Source organism: Syngnathus floridae, chromosome 4 (genome assembly GCF_059516105.1).
Source record: "Syngnathus floridae isolate MCC-2025c chromosome 4, RoL_Sflo_1.0, whole genome shotgun sequence".
Taxonomy (NCBI): Eukaryota; Metazoa; Chordata; class Actinopteri; order Syngnathiformes; family Syngnathidae; genus Syngnathus; species Syngnathus floridae.
Genome location: NC_142416.1, coordinates 11,895,986 through 11,914,525, shown reverse-complemented (window position 1 = coordinate 11,914,525; position 18,540 = coordinate 11,895,986). Strand labels below are relative to the sequence as shown.

Here is an 18,540-nt window from a genome sequence, read left to right as displayed (position 1 = left end):
ACTTTAGGTTGATTAAATATGCTCTATTGAAATTGGTATTAAAATCTGTCTTTTTTTTATTTTCATTTTGTTGCTGCAAATATTTCTTTTTATAGTTTGAAAAATAGCAACACTGAGGCAGTGTTTTGATAACTAAACTGTTTTTTCAGGTGAAGAAGGTTCAAATCAAATTCTCCACTTCCTCTTGCCTCAGAAAGAAACAATTACGTAGCTCATGTTAAACATTTAAGCTTTTCCGTAGACTATTTCCAGCATGTAATATAGAAGATTATAGAGCCTCAATGCTCAGCCCAAAAAATCAATGTGATATCTGCTTGTGTCAGGCCAATCTAATAATAATAGGGTGTCTATTGTCATATTAAATGCCATATCGATTCAGTCTTTTCGTTACATGTAATAAATCTATGCACCCGTGTGACTTTAAGGAGCTAAAATGTTGCGGAAGGATTTTTATGTTGTCTGCAATTTAATACGATCTAAAATCTCCTCCATCTACATCCTTTTTGTAAACCACACAAAGAAGCCATCACAGCTACAAAGAGAGCAACGGTAAAGGCTACTAAAGGAAGAACATATTAAGATTAAAATGCTGTATATTCATGATGCTGTCTCTTCATTCATTATCATAGTTCAGATTGGATTCCATCAGAAGACAGTGTCAATACAGAGATGAGCATGGGGAGACTCCTAAATCAACGACAAGAACGTCACGCATCAGTCTCTAACCTGGACCACCTGCTTTTTTGCTGCTGTGTGCAATAATGAAAGTACATGTGGTGATTCATGAGAGGTGCTGTCAGCATGAATGAGCAGGAAAGTGCTAAGTAGATCTCCATATGTCGAGGACACATTTAAGATCCAAAGTCTGTGATTCAAGTTTGCAGAGTTGTACTAAGCAGTAGATTATGGCACCAACCCAGACACCGTTTATCCGGCCTAGACACCATTCATTCTTTTTTTTTTTTTTTTTTTTTTACTTCATTCATATTTCAAAAATGCATACCACGTGCAGACTAGTGGAAGTGCATCAAACCTTGTAAAGAAAAATTTTGAGTCAACTTCCCTTTGATAATACATATAAAATACAATATAAAATACATATGTAAAATTTAATCATATATTTTACATTGCAGTATATAGAAATGATTTTGCAAGAATGTACAGCATATTTAAAAAAAACACTGCTGTAATAATTGGGTCTCGCTTGTTCACCAAAGTTAAAATCAAACAACTATGTAAATCTTTTGTTATCTGCTTATTTTTGAAAACGTGACGACAGCCACTTCCAACCAATTAAATCATTTAAGGTACATAATATCAACCTTTCTTTGCCCATGACATAATAGGCAATGGTGGGCAATTGCCTCCAGTCACTGGCACTAAAAAAAAATGTTCTTAATTGCCTTAGCTGGTGAAACAAAGAATAAATAAATTTTTAAAAACCCACCCAAGAAATAAAGCTCAGGCTCCGTCTCCAGTTGTCATGGGAACAAACCCCAGTCTTGCCATTAGTTCAGCAGTATATGGAGCCAGCTTAGGGCTGGCTCACTAGCAACCAGCCTGATTTCAGAAAACTACAAATTGGGTTTTAAAGTGCAGAATAATTCATGATACCACTGTTGGGGCAAATAGATTGAATTTTGTATCATGATCACATGACGATGCTGGGTGGTGCCCATAGCAACAAACATGGGTGTGAATTGCAAAGCACAGGTGAAGCCCCACAAAGTACAGCATGGATTGTATTTTTTCGCATGGAGCTAGCAGCACACCGCTAAATGACCTTTGTCTTTGACAGAGGTCACCTGGTCAAACTGTTACCGTGACAGTGTTGACAAGTTCACCAAGCAATCTCCTCTGTGCCCACATTAAAAATGAATAAAGCGTGTGAATGGCTAACAGTGAATGTAGATGTCAATTGGACATTGACACCGTTTCCCTCAAAGATGACATTTACTGACCCCTAAGGATATTCCGACTGGGCACAGATATAAATTGAAAACTACAGATGGGTATTGATTGACTAATAAATTTAGAAAGCGTGGGAGCGAGAACCTCGATGACGCGGCACATCAGAGATTGACTCCTGTGCACAGTGATTTAGGATGAGAGCATTTGATCGCTGTCTCTTCAGCAGAATCTTTTCTAGAATTCATTGTCATTGTCCATCATCGAGCCATGATGAAATATTGCAGTGTATTCATCAGATCTAGAACTTTTTCCAGTTGTAAAAATACAGCCTTAACTCGTCCATAAAGTGGGAGAAGGCTTGTGCAAGAAGCTTGCCTGCATGCTAAAACGCTGCGATGAGTGCAGGGTAGGACAGATTTAGTGGAGGCCACACAGCTGCGACATTGCAGGAGTATGAACAGATAAGTCACTCTACCTTCAAACTTGGGCTTCCCGTAAACCTGCTCAGTCCAGTCCTTCCCGGAGAATATAGAGATGTTGTAACACGCCCACACATCGCTTTGGGTGACACAGCAAACTCTGACCTTTTGTACGTGACCTTCACTGGTTAATTTGTTGATGAGCTTCTTCGCAGACATTTGTCATGTACAGCGAGCGACATGGTCACAGAGGATTGGCACTCTACAGTTAAGGCCATGCCAGCGGCTTTGGTCAAACAGGTGACAAGTCCAGAAGAAACAAGTAGTAGAGCAGAACAAACAAAATTTAATAAATTTAAAAAAACCTTAGTATAATCCCTTTTAAGAAGATCTCCTAAAAAAGTATTTATTGGTATGATTTGCATACAGTGTGTACTCATCTAGCATAATATTTAGTGTACTGCATGATTTAATGCTTTTACAAAGAACATAAGCCTTACTTTTGATTAACAATGTCATATATTTATAAGTTGTTGTATTTTAGTTAGCTTAAATTGAATGTGGAAAAGAAAACCACCAAATCAAAGATGGTTCCCATATGTTTGGAAAGGCAGAGGTTTTTTGAGACAGTTCTTGCACTGCATCTCATGAGGTGTACCAAACAAAAATGTTTTTGTCCATGCAAGCTTGCCAGTTTCTTTACAAGTTAGTCAAAAGAATTGCAAATATCTAATTGCAGGTCGGGTAACATGATTGATGTTCACCAAAACCTGGAACTCTGCCACTCTTCATCTTGATTTCAGTCCATTGCGATGAGAGCGGCAATGCAGTGCTGCACTGCATTTTTCCTTGGGCCTCAGTGATGCTTGAAGCCAAGAATCTGATCCCAGCAGAGGAGAGAGAGAGGGAAGAGAAACGAGAGGTGAAGGGTGAAACGAAAACAGAAAATAAAACGCTGTAATGAAACCTAAACGCCAAGCTGCATGTTTGTACGAAATATCTTTGGCACTTTGTCCCACAACTTGGCTGCACACTTTGTTTCAAACTGTTCTACGTGAGAACTGCAGTGAGATTATTTTGGATCATGTTGGATGTCTAGTGGAGGTTTCATGGAAATTGAGAAGGCACTATACAGTTGTCTATTTCAGACCGGAAATGCCTCCATACAGGGATATGATGATGTAAAGAAGAAGAAAATAAAAAATCACTTGCTGCTATTTTTGACCTTCTGTGGATGCAAAGACTTTCAGTCACAGTGAGTGGGTGGAGTCAGATGAATGACTACGCCCACTGTCAAAAGAAAGTACACGTTGAAATATTGCAGTTAAAGATGTATCATAGACTCTTCACAGAAAATTACATGAGTCACAGGCAGATGTATTAGTACTGAATTATCCGACCTCCACATTTGGTATCAAGTCTCCATTAAAAGCCAATCTGATCAGTCTATTTTTACACCAGCTGAAGTCATGAATTACACCATAGCAACAGAGCTGCCAATACTCTTTGAGGTGTAAACAAGATTTATTATGAAAAGGTCATTTGTGTCTGCCTTCTCATTTTATCTTTCATGGTGAACAGGACATTCATTATAGTGTCTTTGCATAGTGGTTTATATTGACGTTGATTTATTATTTCAGTCAAACTGAATATTTTGGATTGTATGTGTGTTGATGCAGTGGCATTTTTATCGTCAAAATCAATGCATCACCAAATGTCCGTCCGTCCTTTTCTCCCTCCCTCTGTCTACTGCAATTCATTTATTTGACAGGATCATAAAAGAATTTCAAATGGTATAAATCAACACATTCAGAAATTATTATTCTGTGAGCATTCAAGTTCACTTCAGTTCTCTGATTGCTTCATCATATTTCTGCACTTGTTTTATTTTTGAAGGTCCAACACAGCATGAAGATGAAGCATGGTGACAAATCCACAAACAGTATCTTACTGAACAAGGTTAGTCTTCTCTGTTCAACAGCCAAACTCAGCTTGGTGTTAGACAGATTGAGCCAGTCCAGCAGCTGCAATAGCCTGAAGCGTCAATTTAAACAAATCTGGGAATGAAAACACAATCCTACAGTGTACGTTTTAACATGTTGATTTCTTCGCTGTACTTTTATTTCCATTTTCAGAACGTGCTCAGCCCTGTTAAGTATCACCGTTGTGTGGAGGCGTCATGTGTTTATGTGACACATTCAAAGTCCCTGTATGATGACGAAAATGTATACGTTTACTGTTAGGCTCAACACGTGTTAAATGATTAAAAAAAAAAAAACATTTGATTGACCAATTAAGTTTTTTGACCGTTTGTGACATGTTGAGAGCTGCTACAATCAGCCACTTGCTGATTCGGCAATCACTCATGCTGCAGGGTTGATGAGCCATCAACCCCCCTAACTTCCACTTTAATTCTTTTTGGAATTCCCTTGGGATTAGTCAGTTGATCATTCATTGACTCTGTAAATGGACGGAAACTATGTGTCACAGTTAATGATATTGAAATTAGTAAACAGGCCATTAAACTAGTGAACATGTCTAAATATGCCTCGGCAGCAGTACGTCTTTCGCCGGATATTGCAAATATTGAATTTCTAATAATGAGTGCACAAGACTATGAATTAAACTGTAACAACATTGAAAGGCTCTTTCGAAAAAAAGAAAATAGGAGAACAATTGCGACAGTAGCTACTTGTTATTCTGACATCACATTTTGCAGGCTTCAATGTATGCTAATATATTCATGTAGGCATTTTTGTTACATGATACTAAAAATAATGTCAAAGGGGAATGAAAAAAATGGGCTGACGGCTTTAACACATTTTTTTTACATGACACTGAAGGTCATGGCAAAAGGCAATGGGAAAAAAAAAGGGTTGAGTTTAGAGTATGTTTTTATTTTTTGCCTTTTATCATGTATTTGTTGCTGCTTGTACGTGTTCAGCAAGATATGAATATGTGTATTTTACTGTGAAAGTTGGTTGCTCGCTCTGGTGTGAAAGTAATTTACCTTGACAGTGACTGCAAAAATTGAACATTCTTTGCAAAAGACACATTATTTTATTATTTTTATAGATTCAATCAGTGATGTTCATTTATTCTTTAAATATACAGTCAAAATAAATCAATTGTGGCAGAGTATCAAAGGACCTAAGACAACTGCATCCATGTTAAAACGGCAAGAAAGCCACAGGTATTAAAATGTTCCTCTCGATGTGGAAAGGGCAGAGAATGACCAGGGGTGGTCGTACCCCCCAGCCACCACATAGCTCCGCCCCTGATTTACTATATGTACATATATTACAGAGCAGTTTTGTATGAATGGGCACAATTCATACAATGTTGTTCTCTGTACATGAAATGACCAAACAATCATTAAATTGTGCCATGTAAACATGATAGAATCGAATTTACATAAAAATAGGTTGAGTAAAAAGAGAAAATCAGGTTTCTGACAACTCTCAAAAATCATCATTAAATCATTTTTATGTCTTCTGCTATACAGTATTTCTGTAAAACACTTAAAACATTACTTTGGTCACAGTGACAATGGTGTATAAAATAAAGTAGGGGTTGTTTAGGCAAGAATTTTAATGTGCAGTTTGTCAGCATATGAATGCTAAAATCCAATTTGGTCCTTAAGTTGCAAACTGCACAATTCATGACCCCCACCCCCAACTGCAATAAAACAGATCATAAGCTTCATGCCAGAACATGATAGTGGCATAAGCTCAAAGAAGTTAAATTGAACACAGCATAAAACAATTTGTCCATTGTTCAAACTACACAGCCACAGATTGGATGAGACCAGGGGGAGCAGCAGGGGGAGACTCTTGACCTTTGTAGCCCAGCGACAGAATGTGTTTTTGCAGATGTGTGATCCACTGCTCTTGAACAGAGTGAGGTCCATGAAACACTTTTTCACAGAACCTGTAAAGCAGCCAAAATAGACAAGCAAGATCGGAACAGTTAAGAGAATGGAAATGTAACGGTACTGTAGTCTTGTAGGTTTTTTTGTTGTCCACATAAAAGCTTGCAATGAGTGTGCCGCCATCTACAGGAAGCTTGACAAAACTACAACAATAAAATGCCATCTGAGCAAAATCACAAACTTCTACATAGACAGTTTCTTACCAAATTAATCTGACAAATAATGTTTGGAATAGTTATACGTGTGGTTAAATAACAACACATGTTTGTGTTCTGACCTGCACTTGAGAGAGTAAACTTTTCCGACCAGTTTGACCAAAGGAGTTAACGGCGGTTTGGGCAGCAGAGCCGGGATGCTTCCGGTCCGCGATGGTTGCTGCGAGTTGGTGTCTTGGTTTTCTTCTCCCGCTGGTGGAATACGTTTTGGAAGCGGAAGTGCTGAGAAACACAGAAGTGGTGTTACAATCTAAAGCAGATTTACACCGTCGCTCTTTCTGTGGTATGTTCACCTCTTGGAGTGCGCACACCACCTCCGCCATACGCTGCTCCAGCATGCGTGTGGACTTGTTTGGATGTACCGAGAGATACACCTTGGTCATCTTTGCCTACTTTATGACCTGTGAAATTCGGATTGCTGCCAGGCAGTGATTCAGAATCTGACAAAGTGGATAGCGAAACAGTTTTCTAGGACAAAAAGAAAACAAAGGCAAATTTTAATTCACATTTCTGGTTCAAAGATGAAGATTCTCCATCTTCTATGGGTTTCGTGCAAAATGGACTTGTTCTTTTTAGTTAGGCAGAACATTTATACCAAACTTTCCATTTTTTGTCACCACATAATCACTTTTTAAATAAATTAAACAATAGCCCTAAAGCCTTGTCATCTATCCTAATACACTTGTCTATTCCATACAGCCCATTTCTAGATGTAAATGAATAAAAAGTAAGTAATGCACCTTCTTGATGTTCACGTCTCCCTCACGATAGCGACGGGTGACAGCAGCCACCTTAACCGGGTCCTTCCGCATTAACTCTCGGAGGCGTTCAATCGGCGAGGTTGCCCCTTCCGATCTCCATTCCAGCACGCCCAGTTGGCGAAGGTGAGCCCGTGCGTGACTGGCTAGCGCCTTGCGGTTTTCAAAGCTAAAGCCACAAAGCTCACACGATTTGCCTACAAAGCAACAGATGCAAACAAGATGACGACGTAACACTCAGTGGTGGACCTCATACATACACACTTTTTGTTGCTGCTTCACTAAAAAATGTCACTGACTTCCTACCTAAGGTCATAGCGCCACTCTTGCAAGATGGAGATTTGTCTTTCATGGAGTAATCCAAAGGTGAGGAGGACAGGTTGGAGATCGTCTGGTGGCTCTCCGATGACCTTTTAGGACCTTGAGGACTCCACTGGATTTTCCCGGATGACGACACCTCGCCGGCCAAAAACTTGTTGCCACCTTGCATCATGACATCATTGAGGAGATCGATCGGTGACGTCTTGATTGACCAGGTGAGGCCAAGCTGGCGCAGATGGGCGCGGGCGTGGCACGACAGCGCTTTACGAGTTTCGAAAAGCTGACCGCAGTAGTCGCAGGGGACTGTCGGAGGCGGGTGTTCATCTGTGGGCCATGCGAAGAAGGGAAGAAATTATGCAGAGAAATTAGTATGTCACAAAAATCAATGAGCAAAAACAACTGTTGAGAGTGTTACCTGCACTGAGAGCTTTGGAAGGAGTTACAGAAGCAGATAAGTTCAGTGGTGGAGTACTTCCGCTGCTTGAGCTGGCTCCACCCATGAGAGACACATCAATCTCCAAAGGCTCAGGCTTGGGTTTTCTCAGGAGAGGGTCCACCGCCAGACGAAAGCCTTTCTTTGCCTTTGGGGCACGATTCACTGGGTTCTGTGGAGACTTGGCAAGGCTCGGGGGGGTGGAGGGAAAAGAGGACCTGGATTGCCCTGTGACAGGGGACACAGGCTGGGAGGCCACAGGAGAGCCTGGCGCTGAAGAGGGTGCGGCCAAAGTGCTGCTGCTCATTTTTGGGGCATGCGTAGCTTCTAACACGCCACTGCTCACCAGATCGTGAACAGTATCGATAGCGGACTCATCTTTCCCCAGAAGGTCCAGAACTCCAATCTGTCGTAGATGAGACCGCGAGTGGCTAGCCAAGCCTTTCCGATTTTTACAGACCTCCCCGCAAAGAATACAAGTGAACTCCTCAGGGGGCTTTGCTCGCTTACAAGGAGGTGACGTAGGCAGAGGGGAGAGCCCTGGTGGACGTTTAGTGGGACTCCCAGGTGGATTGTTTGTAGAAATAGGCTGCTCCTGTTGCTTCTTGTTGGCGGACTTGAGGTCTTCATCCTTCATGATCTGATATAGAAAGTCAATGGGGCTGCCCTTGATGTCAGTGTCGGGGATTCCCATTTGGTGCAAATGGGAGCGAGCGTGACTGGACAGAGCTTTACGTGTCTCATACCAGCAGCTACAAAGCTGGCAAACGTGAACCTCGTCGCCGTTATTGTTGTTGTTTGAAGCTGCAAAATGGGGAGGTGGAGGAGCTGATTAGGAAATTGTATCATAGGAATGGATGGATAGATAAAGACATACAGACAAGGGGAAAAACATTTGCACACTTGCTTTAGCGTTTCCTGACATCTCCAATTAATATAGAAAAAAATGTGTTACAGAAATAAGTGATTAATCTTTTCTAGACTGGCCCGCATACAGTCAATTGACAATTTCTATGTTTGACCACAGGGCGGATTAATCATCCTCCTCAGAAAATGTATCATTTGAACTTCACCAAATTTGCATGTGTTAAAAATGAAAAGACTCAGATGGAGATATCCCTACCTAATGTGACCGGGGCATCCGTTTCAAGAGGCGCCCATAGTGGCTTTGCTGGTGTGGGGTGCTCCAAAGAGGATACAGTTCTGCCTTCCTCCTGTTGTCTTAAAGCTGAAGCAAATGTATCAGGAAGCAAATCTGCTGATGTTTGGGCTGGAGAACATTGTTGATCCATCTCTTTTGGGGTTGTCATGACTCTTGAATGTTGGAATCAGCTTTAACTCAGGAGGTCTTGCAGTATCTCTTTTCTCATCGGCATAGAAGCAACGAACTGGCAAACCAAGCAGAGGATGCACGAAGAGATCAGATTACAATATCACAGTATGGTCAGTGACATTGATCGAACGGGCATTGCTGAAAAGACGCATAATCATCTCTAAATTTGTATCTATTCTCTACTCTACTTTTTGTGGAGAACATTGACCGACCCAGGCAGGCAGTGAGTAATTATCACTTCCCTGAATCCGACTAGGCTAATGGCAAGGTACACCCTGGACTGGTCGCCACGCTCACATGAACATTGATGGGAAACTTAGGATCTGCAATTAAACCACACCTTTTAGAATGTGGACGCTTCAGTACTCTTGAGAAAACCCATGTCCGCATGGGAACATGAAACGTGCTTCATTTAAGCGTACAAATTGGTATAATGTTGGTGTGATTAAGAATATTGTATTTTTATTGCATATTTTTAAATATTTTCTGTTGACAAGATATTGCAGCAGAATCGATACACTCTTACAAAGTAAATAAAAATAGAATATCTTACCTCAGAAACCAGTGGCTTGTGACTATCATTGTTCTGAGTCACGGGAAAGTTGATATCGTTTGAATAATAGGTGCCTATAATAAAACAGTGACAAAGTTGATTTAAAAATCAGTCATTAATGATGTTGTGTGCAAGATAGAGATAAAGATGGATAGATCACAATGGACGTGTGTACGCATAAACTCCATTTATTAACATTAACAAACATTTATTACAATACTTCATATTCCCTTTAAAAACGAAACATGACACCCCTCGGTTACGTTTTGTTAGTCATTTAATGATTTTGGCTTGCAGGTAATTAATATTATGAAAAGCTCGGACAAATTAGCAAATACTAGTAACAAAGAAAATGATGAACAAGCGCCACGCGCCGACCCCCAACCCATCACTACAAAAAACAACAACAAAAGCACTCCGATCCACCTTTTGTTTTGCTATGCATGCATGCATGCTAACGCCACAAGAAATGAAATCATAAAAACGAGTTGGAAGAAAAGAAAAAGCAGTAACGTTAGCAGCGCGCAGGTATGGGCACAAAGCAATCGATCACTAGTTGAAAAAAAAGTTCATTTACCTTTGAACCATAAACGACTAACCCCGGTGTCAACATAAAAAGCCTTGATTTTTGCTAACCAGAACTAGCAACCCCGGACTACGTATTTCCCTTCAAAGAAAGAGCAATCAGATGTACTCCTTCTGCTAATAATATTGTTTAATGGTCATTTTATATAATGAAGATATTTGAATTTCTGACCAAAAGATGAATATGAAAACTATCCATCTTTTATTGGTAGATCTAGACGTATTGACTCAGGACAGAGTACATTTCATTATCAAGAACTTCGACCAGTGGCGGCTGGAATGTATTTTGTAGGAACATCTTACTGTCACTTCCGGCCTTGTTTGTAACCCCGCCTACTTATTCTGCGCAGCCTCTGTAGTGTCGATCGCTCGCGTGAACCTTCTATTGATAATCGTGCTGTCTTACGTCTCTGACCACTTCGCCCCTCACTCAGGTGAGAACTTGACTTTTGCAAATTGTCATTATGCAGCCAGTGCTTGACTAAAAGTAACTGATGCTTGTTTTGGAACCACGGAAGCTCAAATGTGGTTGATTGATAATAGAGGTAAGCTAACATGGAGCTAAAAGGCAGTGCCGGCCGGTGGCCGGCGGTGGTACACTCCTTCAGTGAGTTGGGGGCCCGAATGGTTCGTCCTTTGTTCCTACCGTAGTTTACGCAATCTCCTTGTCGCTCCTGCAAACTTTCTGCAGCATAATGGAATGTTTAGTCCATTTAAAATATTTGTTTAAAAATAGCCCAACTTCCCCAATCTCAGTACGGGTAGCAAGTATTTTTTTAACTCGTCAGTGAGTGAAAATATTTCAATCGAGGAAAGAAATTTCACTTTTTTTGCATTTAATATTAGTGACCACTTAACAGTTATGTTTTGCAAAATTAATGATGTTTATGATGGCTGTTTTTTTATTCACATGCAAGTAGGCGCTTCTGTCTTTTCAAGAGGTTTGCATATAACCAAACGCTGTTGCCCCCCCACCACCACCTCCCTCCCTCCCTCCGTTGGCTTGTCAAGGGTGTAGGGTGTACAAGTTTGTTAATAGGCTTTTGTTCCCTGCTGGCTGAACATGACTTGCATGTGACTCCAACTGAGTGTAAAACCAGTGCTTTGATCCCCCAAAAGGCTGAAAGGCTGTCTTAAAAAAAATCCCGTTACTACCAAAGTGCTTGTGTAATTACATGTTTGACATATCCTCACTGGGTGTTTTGCAGTCATTTGGGTACCACAATGTCGTCTGGAAACGCTAAAATCGGCAAGCCGGCCCCAGCCTTCAAAGCCACGGCTGTTGTGGATGGACAATTCAAGGACATCCAGCTGTCTGACTACAAAGGTAATATATATAGCATTTTGTGCATTAGATTTTAGTTTTTTCACATTTTCCCCCTCTTTGTGTCCTTCAGGAAAGTATGTGGTGTTCTTTTTCTACCCTCTGGACTTCACATTTGTCTGCCCCACTGAGATTGTGGCATTCAGCGACCGAGCTGAAGAATTCCGCAAAATTGGCTGCGAGGTTCTCGGCTGCTCCGTCGACTCTCACTTCAGTCACTTGGCCTGGTGAGGAATTCTCCATGTTTTCTGGAAATATTTGTGTCTTACCTGGTGTCACTATGGCACTGTTTTATGTTGCATAATGTAGTAATTTTTTGGAGGATGTGTGGACAGATGTATTATGTTTTGTTGGTTGTTTACTAACCTTCATGTCTCCATTTTCAAATTGTCATGTTGGTTTTATTTTTATCTGTGCCTACATTAGGGTATAGAAGTTTTCATTGAATACTTTTCAAGTTACCAGCTCTACCGTCTAAGTACTGCTAATTCTTGTAGTGTTGCTTTTTGATTCAAATGAGATGAGTTAGCCTTGCTTGAAGAAGCACCGCCCCATCAGATCAGGTTTTTTAGTTATCTACCGTCACTCGGCTTCTCTGCATGCACCAGATAAGCCGCGGGTCTCTTATCAAACTCGTATTTCGATTATGGACGGTTCTAGAAGATGTGATGACGTTTAGAGTCCATAACTCAACTGCACTTTTGAAAGACTTAGTAGTTGGTAATAATAGTGACCCAGTGTGATCTTCGACCCTTTGACGCATGACCAAAAAAAAAAAAAAGAATAATTACTGTCAAGAAGCTGACATTAGAAGATTTTGACAAGTCTAAGAGAAAACTGGCTCTAAATGATTACCTGATTTTTTAAAAATAGATTAATTAATCATCCATTTTCAATTAATTGGTTATTTTTCCCACTTTGTAGGATCAACACACCAAGAAAGCAGGGGGGTCTGGGTAACATGAAAATCCCCTTGGTGGCAGATCTCACAAAGAACATTTCCAGAGACTATGGTGTGCTGAAGGAGGATGACGGCATTTCATACAGGTGTTTAGACTTCGGACACAAGCAGACCATGCTACATTGCCACCAACTGAGGGGCTGCAGCCTTTGAAGGAAACTGCTGCATATCCTTAGCCACATAGGATAGGATGCTGTACTGCATTTGAACAGTTTTAATTGTGACATCTTCATTGGCCTTCAAATACAGCCCCTGAGTCGAGACGGTGTGTAACACAGAAATGACTTTCTACTTTTAGGAGGGGCTAACCATGTCTTGTTTTTGTCAGAGGTCTGTTCGTGATTGACAACAAAGGCATTTTGAGGCAGATCACCATCAACGACTTGCCAGTGGGTCGCTCTGTGGACGAAACCCTGCGTCTGGTCCAGGCTTTCCAGCATACTGACCAATATGGTGAAGGTAGGTTAAAGAGGTTGCTGATATTGACTTTCACTATGTCCTTGCTTAGTGGCGATTAACCGTTGAGATCAAATTTCTTGGCAGCAGCTCCGTCTGCCACATTGATTACTATTCTATGTATTCAGGTTTTTTTAAGGATTTGTCTTATGTCTCTTTGTTGCTCACATTACAGTTTGGCCTTCTTTGTCACATTTTATTGTCATTGTGTAACCCTAATAGTACTGAATGTAAATTTTGCAATGCACAACACTATTGAATTTTCAAGTAACACTGCAGAGTTTGTACATTTGTACTTTGGGCATGTATACTGCTGTGTGCGTCAATGACTGATATGTGAACAAGCACTTTGTCCTTTTTTTACAGTGTGTCCTGCGGGCTGGCAGCCAGGCGGTGACACCATTGTTCCTGACGTTGAGAAGAGTAAAGCCTTCTTCTCCAAGCAGTGAATCTCATCTCACCAGTTCGGGGGCAGGAGCACTTGCCCTCAGATGAAATTTGCTTCTGTGGAACAGTCATTTCTAACTTCCTTTTTGTCTAAAGCCCAACGTATTCCCAGTGAAATACTTTGTACGTCTAGTATAAAACTGGTGGGACGACCTACAAGTCTCAAACACTGAAATGTTGAATTCCTTGTTTTTCAGAAAAACTTTGAGAATTTTCCTGACTGTTTCCTTAATAACGTTGCCGTTGATTAAAACAGTAGGAATATGAAGCCCGTTCGTTTATGGTTCTGTTCTACCACTTTTCACCTGCAGGGGGTGCCAACAGTTAATTTATTAACTATTTTCAATGTAGAGTCGAGGCGAGGGCATATTTTACCTGAGAATAATCTCACAGCAAACGACCAAATAAATGTAAAAAATAAAAGTAAAATACGCACTGAAATGAAGACTTTTCACGCAATAATGTAAAGTCGGGCGTTTTTACCACAAAAATGACTTTTCATTTCTCCAACTATCAATCACTAAAGTGTATAAAATGTAATCTAACCGCGTGTTGTTTTTTACCAGATCAGATCAACAATTAATAGAGCCTCGAATAGATTTTCCTCTCACTGTAACCTAGTTATGAAATCTGCGCCACTTCTCGTAAATTCCTCAACCTCAAACTGCTTGTTTATCTGTTACTTCTGCTTAAACAGCTCTCCTGTTTTCGCAGCTTGTTTGGGGAAACTGAAAGCAGAACTGGGGAACTCCCATACAGCTCACTAACACACCTTCATCTCACACTCACACCACCATATTAGTGGTGTTGCGGCCTCTCTGACCAGCATTGTAGGGGGGAGTTCCCGGAAACCTATTAATGTTGTGACGTTTGTGAGAAAAGTTCCCCATATAAGGATTGTTAGTACGTCAATAGGAAAACAATCCAATCTGGGGCGTTGAAGGTCATGAAACTGAAATGCTGACGAGGCAGATGATTCTGACAACAGCTCCTCAGTGTTCTTGAGAAATGCCTCAATGATTCCAAAGAGTTGACATTTGAACAATGTCGAGAACACAATAAAGAAACCCAACACATTCATAAATTGCAACATTTCTTTTACTTAAATATACAAGTACAAAAAAGGTCAAGTTCAACCTGACAACAGAAATAAGTTACATGAAAATGAATGTACAAAGTCAAATGTAAACAGGACAAGTTGTGTTCCAAAATGCCCAAAGTGTGTTCGTTTTCACTGATTTCCACATACTTTAGTTTCAGCCACAGCAATTCAGTTCCCCGTGCTGTCAGTGCAGTTCCAGTCCAGTGTTTTCAAAGTGCAAAGTTGGGCTTCCTCAGTAGGATTTGACTTTGGGAGACAACATGAGCTGACAGCCGCTGTTCACATGCGTCATGACTTTCTCTTTGAGTTGGGCCACCTGCTCCCGTAAGAGGGACGCCGTGTTGGACAGCCCCGCGTTGTCTGTTTTCAGAACCTTAACTCTGTCCTCCAAACGGGCGATGCGCTCCAGCTTGCGCCGCCGACACTTGGACGCCGCCAGCCGATTCCTGAGCCGCTTGCGCTCCGCCTTGATTCGCTCCTGGTTCTCCAGGTCGATGGGGGACATGGGTGGCGAGCTGTCACTGCTCTGCATGTCCGGGACGGTCTGGGGCTCCTCCTTGAGGCCGCTGAAGCGCGGTGCATGCAGCCCGGCGCCGGCCAACGAGTGTTGGAAGGAGTGGGGGGCGTGCGCCGCGCCCTGGGGGTGATGCGATTGGGAGTGATGGTGATGATGGTGGTGGTGGTGATAGGGGTGGTGCGGCAGGTAGCTGATGGTGGCGGACGGGTAGCTGACAGCCGACGACAAGCCGGGGTTCGTGGAGCAACTGCCCAGATTAGTGTACTCGAGCGGCTCTGGCTGCATGGGCGACCCGAACACCGAACCGGGCGCCGAGCAGGCTACACCCCCGGTTCCGATGGACACGTTGGGCGGTGCCATCTGGTTCATCTTGTGCAAGTCGTCCAACGCCTTCACGAAACCTTCGGCAAAGCCCTCCTGCTCCTCTGTGATCCCGCGGTTGTACAGGTACTGGCTCGGCGTCGGCGTGGTGGTGATGAGCCCGTTGCTGTTCTGAATGATAAGTCGCTCTAAATCCGGAGAGGCGAGCTTGAGGGAGCCCGAATCCGCCGTGGCCGCCGAATACAACTCAGAGTCGGTCCGCAGGTGGTGAGACTTGAAGTTGGAGCTCCGATAAGGATCAGACAAGTTCAAGTTCATGTTCTGCTTTATTAACTTGTAGTCTGGCAGGGCTGCGCCTGAATGGCCATAAGCAGAGAGAAACGAGTCGTCATAAAAAGGCTGTTCCATTATTGTGGACATATTCGCTTTAAAATCAGAATAGGCTACAAGAGTTCGTGAAGGTGTCCCAACTCAATCTCCAGCAAGTCCCGATGTATTATTATTTTTGAAGAGTTCTATTTTAAAAAAAAAAACAGCAAAACTTCCAAAATAGAGGAACTCTACTATACCAAGTCGTCGTTTTGTACCTTTAGTTGGAATCAAAGCGCAGTCCAGTGACTTATTCAGATGTTTTCATTCCACTCGTGTGTTGGTGAGTCTTAAATTTTGGAAACCTGTCTGATTGCCTCTTTCGTTTTCTCTTTTATGACAAGCTGCCGGCCAGTTTCACTCTATTTATGTGATCGGAACTCAAGTGCGCAGCAGCCCGTAGTGTCACCCAATCCAATGCCCTGATTGGTCGCAGTCTCCTCGTGGCCCCGCCCCCAGGATGTCAGACGCGCGTAATGACGCACGTTGCCAGTAACCACCACAGTAAACACGGCGAGGCCCTTTCGCCTGGAGGAAAAGTCCAAAAGGTAAATATGAAAGGCTACAAGAGCGCTTTCACGATCACAGTTGCTTGCCAAAGAGCCTGGCGGATCCAAAGTAAGTCCAGGAGACAAGCGCACACTGTCAAATCCACCCGCAGACTGGTTCTTATATCCAATCAATATGCATCAGCTGAGTCATGGCTCCAAACTGATATCGCTTAGTCCATATTTGGGTATCCTGGCGCACCGGTTCCTCCCTGACACAAGCGGGAAGCCGATCCCCTTCTGGCGCGCTTCCAGCTGGACGGGACGTGGGAGGCTCCCCTCCTTCAAGCCTCAGGCGCAACACACGAGGTGAAGAGAGGGTGTGTAAACCGTGGAATGCATGAAGCACTATGGTAACAACTGACACTATCACGCATGAACCTGTTTCCAAATTGTGATCCAATACGGTCATTATTCAAATCAAATTTATTTGAACTGCCAGTATCAAGCAATGTGTATACCTTGTGTTCCTTTGATTTTTGTGCGTTTTACTTATTAGATTTTTAAAATGTATTTTTATATGTTATTTATTTATTTATTTATTTATTTATTTATTTATTTATTTATTTATTTATTTATTTATTTAGCTTTGTATTCAAGTTCTTCTTCCATAATGTCAGACGAAGAAGGTTGTGTGTTGTACTGTGTCTGGCATTATAGCAATATATTACACTTTACACAGAGTGTTATAAAAGGGCTGAGGTTGCTGAAAACAAATCTCCAAGGTACGTCATAGAAGGTAGCAGGCACATCACCTGAGATGAACACCTGCCTGGTGATGGCCTCTGAATCATATCCAAGTGGGCCATGCTCCGGTGGATGTGCCTACGCACGTTCCTACATTTTGGCTCATCTTCCCAACGCTCTGCCATATGACACAACCGCATTTGTTCATACTAATTTTTATCAGTAGGAAAGGCTATGCAGAGTCATGTGGATTACAGCATTTAGTCAAATTTACACCGTTTATATAATTGCAAACGTTTCTGAAAGGGAAGCTGAGAATTAATACATTGCCATGACCTATAAAAGACAATGAGTAAGATAAGGAGTTGATTACATGACTGGACTTTTGGACCCTCACTGTAATTGCTTCAATTTAGTGCTCGATGGGTGATAAGCACAGTAGGAAAGTAAGAACAAGTTTTCAGGAGTTTCCAAAAAGTACATGTAGGGGCGGTGTGTCAAAATCTCCCCGACACATATTGACACAAATGAGTTTTGAGTATTGAGTTTATAGGGTGGGAAAATAGAACTAATGATAATGTGTCGACCAGTGTTTGTGTGTTGTCTTCTCAGGGGCCCTCAACATGCTTGGAGCCCATATAAAGTCTCACCATTTCTCCTCAGATCGACATCCCTGAATACACCTAAAGGTAAAAAAATTCTATAAATTTTTCAATTTCGTACCTTGAACCACCTTCATAATATCAGAAGGCCTTACGACATTTTAAAAAAGAAATATTAGAGTAGAGCCAAACACTTACCAATCATCTTTGTTATGTCATTGTATTTCTTCCACTGTTCATGTATCATTAGCTGATTGACGCAGAGAAATAACTTGGGGGTCACTGACCTTTGGCATTTGAAGTTGAACTTAAAGTCCCTTGAAAGCGATTTCAGTGTTTTGCGTGAAATTATAATAAAACTGTTATGTGCTGAAAACATGTGCAAAGACTGAAAACAATTTAGGACTGAACTGTTCAGGCACTTCACCATTTCAGTTGTCCACATTTTTGGGGCAGGGTTTTCTGGCATTAGTCAGCCCAACCAACATGACTGTCACTTGTGCTTTAGTACTGGTGCTTCTCATAAAATAATTGTTCCTTGGCATGATGATGATTTTTTTTACTGTTTTTTAATTAATTGCACATTTTTAAGTTCACTATTGACCCAGAGGCTTTGAACAATTCTTTGCCCTCACACACAGGCTTATTTATGTACAGAGAGCTGGAGCACAACCCGGACACCTCATACATTCAATTTTGTCGCTGCTGTTGAGTGCTGCGGTGATTCATGTTGACACCTACGAGGGC

At 41.7% G+C, this 18,540-nt stretch overlaps 3 protein-coding genes across 4 annotated transcripts; 1 reads left to right on the top strand and 2 right to left on the bottom strand.

Moving 5' to 3' along the window:
• Positions 1 to 5,367: 5,367 nt before the first annotated feature.
• Positions 5,368 to 10,730, bottom strand: wiza (WIZ zinc finger a). The gene is made up of 9 exons (XM_088373002.1): positions 10,452 to 10,730; positions 9,875 to 9,948; positions 9,112 to 9,376; positions 7,971 to 8,792; positions 7,541 to 7,879; positions 7,217 to 7,431; positions 6,770 to 6,944; positions 6,539 to 6,698; positions 5,368 to 6,260 (listed from the first exon to the last, which is right to left on the bottom strand). The coding sequence occupies exons 3-9, from the start codon at positions 9,296 to 9,298 to the stop codon at positions 6,113 to 6,115; spliced, it is 2,046 nt and encodes a 681-aa protein (XP_088229128.1). The 5' UTR covers positions 9,299 to 9,376; positions 9,875 to 9,948; positions 10,452 to 10,730; the 3' UTR covers positions 5,368 to 6,112.
• A 9-nt stretch (positions 10,731 to 10,739) lies between these two features.
• On the top strand, positions 10,740 to 13,915 carry prdx2 (peroxiredoxin 2). The gene is made up of 6 exons (XM_088373006.1): positions 10,740 to 10,893; positions 11,668 to 11,786; positions 11,857 to 12,010; positions 12,708 to 12,830; positions 13,073 to 13,203; positions 13,567 to 13,915. Exons 2-6 carry the CDS (start codon positions 11,684 to 11,686, stop codon positions 13,647 to 13,649), a joined length of 594 nt encoding a protein of 197 aa, XP_088229132.1. The 5' UTR covers positions 10,740 to 10,893; positions 11,668 to 11,683; the 3' UTR covers positions 13,650 to 13,915.
• An 812-nt stretch (positions 13,916 to 14,727) lies between these two features.
• On the bottom strand, positions 14,728 to 16,604 carry junba (JunB proto-oncogene, AP-1 transcription factor subunit a). 2 transcript variants are annotated; one of them, XM_088373005.1, is made up of 2 exons: positions 16,175 to 16,601; positions 14,728 to 15,943 (listed from the first exon to the last, which is right to left on the bottom strand). In XM_088373005.1, the coding sequence occupies exon 2, from the start codon at positions 15,903 to 15,905 to the stop codon at positions 14,982 to 14,984; it is 924 nt and encodes a 307-aa protein (XP_088229131.1). In that variant the 5' UTR covers positions 15,906 to 15,943; positions 16,175 to 16,601; the 3' UTR covers positions 14,728 to 14,981. The 2 variants fall into 2 exon arrangements, with proteins under 2 accessions (XP_088229131.1, XP_088229130.1); XM_088373004.1 differs by having other exon boundaries at positions 14,728 to 16,604.
• Positions 16,605 to 18,540: the final 1,936 nt, after the last annotated feature.